This window comes from Urtica dioica, chromosome 4, assembly GCF_054948205.1.
Source record: "Urtica dioica subsp. dioica isolate 48M chromosome 4, U.dioica_male_clone48M_v1_H2, whole genome shotgun sequence".
NCBI lineage: Eukaryota > Viridiplantae > Streptophyta > Magnoliopsida > Rosales > Urticaceae > Urtica > Urtica dioica.
Window position 1 is genome coordinate 13,516,753 of NC_142759.1, and position 9,597 is coordinate 13,526,349.

General features: G+C 35.9%; 2 protein-coding genes across 2 annotated transcripts; both read right to left on the reverse strand.

Moving 5' to 3' along the window:
- Window positions 1–761: 761 nt before the first annotated feature.
- On the reverse strand, window positions 762–1,529 carry LOC149400617 (uncharacterized). The gene is made up of 2 exons (XM_089613563.1): window positions 956–1,529; window positions 762–848 (listed from the first exon to the last, which is right to left on the reverse strand). Exons 1-2 carry the CDS (start codon window positions 1,485–1,487, stop codon window positions 814–816), a joined length of 567 nt encoding a protein of 188 aa, XP_089469689.1. The 5' UTR covers window positions 1,488–1,529; the 3' UTR covers window positions 762–813.
- Window positions 1,530–6,779: 5,250 nt separating this feature from the next.
- Window positions 6,780–7,505, reverse strand: LOC149400618 (ethylene-responsive transcription factor 13-like). The gene has a single exon (XM_089613684.1). The coding sequence runs from the start codon at window positions 7,443–7,445 to the stop codon at window positions 6,912–6,914; it is 534 nt and encodes a 177-aa protein (XP_089469810.1). The 5' UTR covers window positions 7,446–7,505; the 3' UTR covers window positions 6,780–6,911.
- Window positions 7,506–9,597: the final 2,092 nt, after the last annotated feature.

Here is a 9,597-nt window from a genome sequence, read left to right on the forward strand (position 1 = left end):
CAAATACCACGGCTTTCTAGGAACTTAGCAAATGGACCAGGGCACTGTCCACTTTCATCATATCTTCCATAGTATTCACCACCCCTGTCAGACCTGACAATTTTCACCTTTCTATCTAATTGTCTTTCAACTTCATTGACAAACACCTCTAGGGTATCTACCGATTGAGATTTTTCATGCAACAAATAGACATATCCATAACGTGAAAAGTCGTCGATAAAAGTGATGAAATACCTTTCTCCACCAAGTGATGGAACGTCAAATGGCCCACAAATATCGGTATGTATAATTTCAAGGAGCTGTGAGCTTCTTGTGGCTGATTTCTTAAGTGTCTGTCTTGTGTGCTTTCCCTTAATGCACTCAACACAAACTCCAAGATCGGTAAAATCCAAATTAGGTAGGATATCATTCTTTACCAACCTTTCGATTCTTTCTTTGGATATATGACCCAAACGTTTATGCCACAAGTAAGCAGATGATTCATTAGATAAACCACGTTTAATACCAACAGTATGATGCACGGTTAAAAGAGTTTAAGCGAAAAGGGTATCAAGCTTTAGTTTGTACAAACCATCACAAAGAATACTAGAACCCAAGAAAAGATTTTGTTTGAATAAACTGAAACATCCATTCCCAAAATTAAAAGAATACCCAGCTTTATCGAGTTTAGATATGGAAACCAAATTGCGAGAAACAGAAGGAACATAAAAGGTTTGAAAAAGATCTAAATGATGCCCAGTGTCTAGGACTAAACGATAGGTTCCAATGGCTTCAACTTGGACTTTGGCTCTGTTTCCCATGAGGATGAATTTTTCATTTTGGCTTATGGTTTGGGTCGTAAGAAATCCCTGCATCGTATTTGAAACATGAGTGGTACAACCAGAATCAAGCCACCAAGTATTATAAGGAACTTCAGCAAAATTTGATTCGAAACATACAAAAGCACTAGGCTTACCCTTTCTTTCGAACCATGCCTTACGTTTTGGGCAATCTTTCTGCCAGTGCCCAGTCTTTTTACATAACCGGCACGCATCTTTGCTTAGTTCCTTCTTGTGGATTTGGACAGATGACTCATTAAGCTTTGATAGTCCTTGCTTGCCCTTTCCAGTCTTCCATGGTTTCTTTCTAGCTCCTTTATGACCAACGAGATTGGCAGAATCATTTCCCGATTTCTTAAGCCTCGCTTCCTCTTGAATGAGCATACTTTGTAATTCATGCACATTCCATTTATCCTTCAGAGTGTTGTAATGCACATGAAATGTGCCATACTCAGGAGGTAAGGAATTGAGGATGAACGTTACTAGGAAATTTTCATTCACTTCCATTCCCATGGTCTTCAGTCTTGCTGCAATGTTCTTCATTTCGACAACATGCTCATGCATGGTACGAGAACCATCAAACTTCATGGTGGTTAACCTACCCATTAGTGCCCCAGCCCGTGACTTATCAGCCGAGTCGGACTGAGAGCTTTCTTCCACAAACTTCATAAATTCCTCAGCACTTTCAGTTTTCTTAAATGTGGACTTGATGTTGTCTTCTACAGTCATTCGCATAAACATTAGGCTCAGTCTGTTAGATCTTTCCCAAGCTTTATGGAATGATCTTTGGTCAGCACTGCTAGCATCAGTTAGAGCAGCAGGTTTCTCACTTAAGAGTGCCGAATCAAGATCCAGAACACCGAGGTGAAACTGAACTTGTTCAGACCATTCAGAGAAATTAAGACCATTGAACTTAATAACAGACGTGGCTTGCGACTGAAGAGAAACAGGAAAAGAGGCTGCAAAATAAATAATAATATATGCTCACACATTAATGCTTTGAGTAATAAACCTAATCCATAATACAGATTCAGAATACGTGAAATAAACATAAGATATACATTGAAGTCACCTTTGGGCAGATCAACAATATATACGATAAGATGAACATAAATGATGCTAAAATAAATTTTCACATAATAGGTTATTGACATACTTGAATTAGATATATTTGCAATCTTTGGATATACTAAACATACCTAACCAAGCATATCAATTAACCACCATAATGTTCATGAATTACAAAACGAACAATCAACCTTTGGGCGATCCGGAAATATTTTATAATCATGAACTTCAATTTATTCATTCTAATTTAAAAAATGTCATAATGTCATTTAACTTAAAAGCATCACATAAACATGAGTAATTTATTTAATTTGATATCCAAAATTAAACTTTATAATTTGGCCACTTTGGTGACTAACAAATTAATCGTAATATAGATATCAAAATAAATAAATAAATAAAATATATATTATACGATTTGGTAATATCTTATAACTTAATGCAAAAAAAAAAAAAAGCGAACTTTATGAATAAAAGATATTCAAAATATAGCAAATCGTAATCTGCACTTAAAAGGAATCTGTTAAAGAAAAAAATTCTTAATAGGCAATAAACAGATTATCCTCGACATTCAATTTCTATAAAAGCAAATTTACTACCCCATCATGAAGATACAAAATAAATAATTAAAGATACGCATACTGAATATTAATATTTACGGGTATGTTCTTTCTAATGCATAATGGGAACAAATAATTTGCATAACCGAGTGAGCATTGATAACCGTAATTTACAGAATTTCTTTGTTCCACCATGATCATTAACAACAAAATTAGAGGCATGCATAAAAGAAAGAAAATAAAAACTTGATCCATCAAACTTCACGTGTAGGTACAGAATAACAATGAATTTCTAATCATACACAGATGCGATGATAGGTTTGTGCAGTAAATTCAATGGCCACTTTATTGGCCCAATAAGATTAATCGGTGAAAGCATCACTAATCAAAACACAAATAACAATGCTCAGTAATCACATATTCAATTTATTTAAAACATAAAACCCAAACGGTAGTGGGTATAATAATGAGATTGTGTTTGTATCCCCTGATAATATACTGATCACACGGAACAAATATGAATCGCAAAACCCGAGGAAAATAATCGCACACAAGCAATATAATTGAGTAAACGAAATTACCCAGAATGCAACGCTAATATCTCTACTCTTATAAACGACGAGAATATATTCAGTAATCGAATGAATTTGCATAATCGGAAAATAACTAATTCACAATCAAGGCTCTGATACCACATGTAAGCATAATTTAAACGATCTTAATCAGCCAAGATCTTAGAACTAGATGATTTTCACAAAACATTAGGGATTGAGAAAACCTACCTCGATCCATGACGAGAGCGACGGTGACGGCAGCGGATAATCACCGGAATTGGTTTCTCTCTCTTGACCTCTTTAGACTTTAGAGCTTTCTTTTGATGGCAGAGGAAAACTACGTAATAGGTTGAGAGAGGACCAATCCCTAGGGTTTCTTTTTATATAGACCCACCATCAGGGTATAATAGGAATTTACCTTTTAATTAATTAACCAATATAATTTATCTAATATATTAAACTGATATTGCACGTGGGCCAATACCCACATACAACCCACGTACGGGCCTAGGATATTACGTGGGTTAACAAGATTTGCAAAAAACCCTACAAAACAATATGATAGGATTGAAATAGAAAAATACTAGATTGTTATGAAATCAACACACCTCAGTAATTTACAACAAACAGATTGAGTTGCTTTGTTTATTTACAACGAAATAAGAAATAAACAAATCGTTGCGTGTTGATACGCTGATTATTGTCTTATCAACGATCTCTCACGATTGCCTTTGATTTTTTTTTTTTTTTTTTGGTTTATTATTGGTTTCGTCTTTCAAACGATGTATATATATATATTTGGGTTATGATAGCTCAAAGTTGTTTGTTTGATTATAAATAAAATTTATGTTAAATTTAAATTAGCAGTTAGTGTTTGTACAATGATAAACGTTGATATATAGTTTGTTTGTTACTTTATAATCGACGAATTGTTAGTTACCCTTATTGGAAACACAGCTTATCGGTGATGAAAAATATATTAAAACATTCACGCAAAGTAAATTGTGAGCTTAAAAAAGAAAGCTAATTAATGTGTGATATGTATTAGAAACCTTATTTGAATATAACTTTCCAAATTACTTTTTTTTGTAAGAAAAGAAAAGTAGATAATATATTGTTCAGAAATATATAATCGTGGCTCTTAGTTTGGTATAGTGATAATAGAAGTTGTGCGTTTTAATCTCTAAGGTTAATTGTCCCCTATTTAATTTTTCATTCTTGTTGTGCTGGTGGATGTTTATTAATTACCTTTTAGCTTTAAGCACTTATATCATATAATATATTTATATGTATATGATGTAGTCCTGCCTGTTGATTTCGTGCCCGTGTAAATAATAATTCAAAAATAATGTTTAGGACTAATTTCCACATAATAATAATTAGACGATTTAGGTTTACATCTCAGTCAAAAGTAAATAAGGTATTTTAAAGAGCAATCTCGGAACTACAAAAAAATAACTCGGATATTCTATCTCATTTTGGTGTCTCTTTTGGTGTCCCTCCAATTAGAAAGAAGCCATGTCATATGATTTTATTTTTTTAGACTCCGAATTCTCTGTCTCTTTTTGGTATCTCCTCCAACTAAAAAAAAGTCATGTTACAATTTTATTTAATTATTAACTTATATTTATTATAAAATAATTAAATTGACTTATTTTGATTGGAGGGACACCAAAAGAGGACAGATGATAGCTTGATAGCTTGGTATCTATTAGACGACTAAAAAATTAATTAAGAATTTATATATAAATATACAAACAAAAGAAAAAGAATTTGTATCTAAATTAAACGTGCATTTATATTTGTACGAACGGAATTACATATTATTTTGATGTTCCTTTGTTAATATTATATCAAAACCGTGTGAATACGACGAAGAATATAAAAAGGAAAAAAACGAAAGTAGTTAGGAAAGCGAAATATAGCAAATCTGTATTATAATTAGCTTTGACCACACGCTTATAGACAATGTACGGATTTTTTTTTTTTGGAATTTGCATTCGCATGCTGTTAGCTTGGTGCTAAGGCCTAATGAAGACCACGAGCCAAGTCCTAAAGACAACGTGCAAGTCCTTGCCCCGCCGGCGCCAAGACCTCTCATGTCATGGCATCGAGGCCTCGAGAATGGCAAGGGTTTGTCGATGTTAGTAGCGAGTGTCCGGTCTGCTCGAGGGACCCATAATCATGTGGTTGTGGGCTATAGTATGAGTGGCGGCTTCGAGAAGGAAATTTCGAGTAGAGGAGTCTGATTGTCTTACACTGGAACAAGTTACATAAGGTGAAGGTCAAATGATTTCTCCATTTACATTACTAATCGCCCAGTGTAGGAGTTTGATTTCTTTTATGAGTAATGTTTCTATTATTTTTGTTAAGCGGTCTGCGAACCGTGTGCGTATTTTGTCGCGCGCGACAATTTTACCTTTGGTTTTGTTGATCATGGTACTTGCCATGTGGAATTTATTAATCTGCTAGATGCAGATATTTGCTGAGTAATAAACAGTAGTTTGTTGATTAAAAAAATAATAAATAATTAATATTTAATTTAAAATAAAAGGTAAAATCTGGCAGGAAAAATTAAGGGCCCAAGCCTTACCGGCCAAAACAACGGTGGCAAGAGCGTGTGTGGTGGACTTGTGTTTGCTTGCGCTTCAGGCCTTCTACAATCGAGTCACTCTTGAGAGCCCAAAAGGTTATGCAAATTTTACATTTATAAGCACTACAAAGATCACATATGGATTATATGTTGAACTTTTTAAGTGCACTACCATCAATAACACACTCTATTTCCCTTAACTTTGATTTCGGAAAATAAATATTCAAACTCTTTTTCAATACGCTTTGAGTATCAATTTCTCATTCTCCTTAACTTTGATTTCGGAAAATAAATATTCAAACTTATACCTCTCAGAACGAGTGTAATAATATACGCTGAAATTATGAAATTCCGACAAGTAACCTCACTAAAATATTAGTCACAAATCAGCCATTCACTTGGTAATAAATATTCTTTCAGTAACAAATATTCTAACACACATGACCAATAAAATCAAATTTGAAAATTTCACATCTAATCGCAATTTTTCAAATTTTTCGCTAGGTTAGATTTTGGGTTCACACTGACAATAAAATTTTGGGTTGGAAATGCCATCAACAACAAACAAAAATGCTATTTTTTATTTTATTTTTTATTTATACACATGATAAGGGAGAATCATCTAGCTTGGATGGCACTTCTTCTTCTTCTTCTTCTTCTTCTTCTTCTTCTTCTTCTTCTTCTTCTTCTTCTTCTTCTTCTATCGAGGTATCTTCCTATTTGATGGTATGAGTTCAATCCCCAAAATAGTGATTTATCTTCATTATTTCAAATTTATAGGTTTTTTTTAACCTAAGCATAAATTCTCCATGTAGTACACTGTATTTAACATATGAATGAAAAATAGTATAAAAAAATATAAATTATATACATTTTTTCATAAATACCTCTCTGAATAAAATATAAAATTATCAAACATACCCCTCGAAAATTTATATGATTTATCATATTAGACTTCATGGATTCAATTTTTGGCTCGGCAAACTACTGAATTAATCCTCATAATTTTAAAGGTACTCTTGATTAAGAAATTGAACCTTTTCTTATAATTCTTTATGATAAAAAGAATCTTGTATCTACGATCTTGTTATTTTTTTTAATAACATTTTTATCATAAAATTATAATTTTTATTTTTCATATTTGTTCTCTTTACACAGCTGCTCTTAAAAATCTAAATCCGGACTCCGTACCATTTTGTGTAGATTTGTATCAATTATTTTGAAGAAAATATATATAATGATACTACAAAACAGACAACATACTATTGCCACTGTGACACAGAATAACAACAATATCTGACAAACATTCCCGTTGATATTAATCTTCCCAACTCCAAACATCTTCGTCCCAATTACAACTCTCAACGATGACGGGACTCACAGTATTCTCCGATGAACCTTCCGCGACGGCCTTCCGAGTCTTCTTCTTGCGACTGACCGGCGCCGAAGAAGACGAGCCGCTCTCCGACGAAGCCGGCTCGGGCTCCGGCGATCGGCGCTTGGGCGTGATCCTGACCGGCTCGCGAGCCAGCTGAGAGCCGATGAGGTTTGGGAAGTTGAGCTTGGCTTTGGCGCCAAAAATGCCGAAAGCCGCTCGGTCGTACGTCACCGCGGCCTCCTCCGGAGTCTCGAAAGTCCCGAGCCATATCCTCTTCCGGCCGTTTCTCTTCGGGTCCCGAATCTCCGCCGCGTACTTCCCCCACGGCCTCCGCCGGACTCCCCGGAACAGAGCGACTCTCGCCGGAGCCGGCGCCGGCGGCGGAAGAGACTCCTCCGGGGACTGGTCGTCCTGAAGGAGGAACTCTCTGATGGAATCCAGTAGAGCCAAATCGGATTCAGAACAAGAACCCATATGGTAACTTGAGTCTTCTTGTCTTCTTTTTTTTTATGTTGTTGTTTTGGGTGAGTTTGTAGTGATGGAGTTGGTGATTTGAAATATATATATATATATATATATATATATATATATATATATATATATATATATATATATAAAAGCCATGCTGTGAGTGAGGCATTAGGTCAGATGTCAAAAATAGATATTCATGTCAAATTGAAGCTTTGGAATAATATAACATTGCAAGTTTGTAACAATGCGTTTGCTATTAGAGTGGTTTATATTTGAGCAAAAAAAAAAAAAAGGATGGTTTATAAAAGGATTCAAATACGATGCTGATGACAAATTGACAAATGGAAAGAAATTTGTTGATTCATCATTACAAATCGACATGTTAATGAAAAACAACATGAACTAATAAAAATAGGGCAAACTAGCCACGTAGCCAAATTGAAACGTGGTTTTTGAGATCTAGCCAACGTTTGGTTAATTTTTTAATCTAGTCAATTTTTGAAATTTACGGGTACAAAATAACTGAAATACCCCTAAGTAATTATAATGCTTTCTTTTTAAAAGTAGTAGCCAACGTTTGTAGAAGACCAAATTCAAAAGATATGTTTAAAAGGCAATAGTTTAATAAGGGAATTTTTTAATCCTGTCATTTGATTACACAATCGGGTACAATCTCACAACCATCTAAAAAAGGATATCATTTAATATTCAAAGATCTTTCTCTCTCCATACTTTTCATTTCACTTTCAAAGAGACCCACCAAAAACACCGACATCTCCAAAATCACTGCATCCGGCCATGAAAGCTTCACCATTATCAAATCTCTCAACCTTTGACATTTTTGTTGCTCGACTTGTGATCAATTCAGCTCCGTTTCTATTTAGAAAATTTACTAAAATTAACATAAATAAACAGAAATTAAACCAAAATAAACAGAAAATTTACACATAAACTTGAATATGGGGAAGTTGTAGAGAGAGATTGAGTTTGGTGGGTCTGAGCCTCAAACGATGAGGAGGAATATACACAAAAATTTACAAAAATAAACAGAAATATTCAACAGAATTAATATTCATCCGAAATCAATTGCATCCGGCCATGAAAGCTTCACCATTATCAATCTCTCAACCTTTGACATTTTTGTTGCTCGACTTGTGATCAATTCAGCTCCGTTTCTATTTAAAAAATTTACTGAAATTAACATAAATAAACAGAAATTAAACCAAAATAAACAGAAATTAAGCCACCAGACGCGCGAAGGAGAATGGAGCGTCTAGCACCATGAACGCCGGCGAGCTGGTCCTCTTGGGCGAGAGAGGCGCCCGACGCTGCAGATCCGGCCAATCCCCGTGCTCGCAAGCCAGCCTCGACGCTCGCCAAGGCCTCGCCCCCCACCGGCGCGCGGCAAGCGCGTTCGGACGCCCCAGATCCGAGCGGTCCCAGCACGCACAAGCCCGCCTCGACGCTCGCCAAGACCTCGCCCCCCACCGGCGCTGTCGGTCCGAGCAATCCCGACGCTAGCGGACCAGATCCGACGCGGGCTGGAGTCCCAGCAGACGCTCCGGCGAGGTCGTCATCTGGCGTTGCAGACCCGCGCAACTCCGGTGCCCACGCACCAGATCCGACGCCCGCTGGAGTCCCAGTCGGCACGCGCGACAGCCTGGACGTCGCCATGGAGGGAGGACGCCGGTCGGCTCCTTGGGGCGGCTCCGACGGTGAAGATAAAGGAACTAAAATCTTGTTCGACGGCGGCGAGCATGGGCTTCGTAATCTTCTGGAATTGCCGCATTGTTTTCAAGAGAGAGAGAGAGAGAGAGAGAGAGAGAGAGAGAGAGAGAATCATATCTAGTCCTTTAATGGTAGAATTTGTTGTTAAAATACGTGTACTATAAAAAGGAAAGAAATTCAAATAGTAGAGACGTGTATTAAAGTCTCAAAAATAATAAACGTTGGCTGTAAAAAATGATTCCAAACGTGGGCTGCAACTTTTTTTTAGCCGATTTTTCTAAAATGGATAAAAATGTAATTTTCATCATGATTAATATAAGCCACGTCATCACTTGTGACTATATTTGAAAGTTTGTTTAAACGTCGGCTAGATTGCAATTACCACGTTTGAAGTGGCTTATCTCGTATAATTTTTCATAAAAATATA

Excerpts from the sequence above, each read along its gene's own strand:
- LOC149400618 (XM_089613684.1), bottom strand. The coding sequence starts at position 7,445 with ATGGGTTCTTGTTCTGAATCCGATTTGGCTCTACTGGATTCCATCAGA.
- LOC149400617 (XM_089613563.1), bottom strand. The coding sequence starts at position 1,487 with ATGAAGTTTGTGGAAGAAAGCTCTCAGTCCGACTCGGCTGATAAGTCA. Across the intron at positions 849-955 it reads GGCATGGTTCGAAAGAAAGG|GGATTTCTTACGACCCAAAC; the intron begins GTAAGCCTAGTG and ends AATACGATGCAG.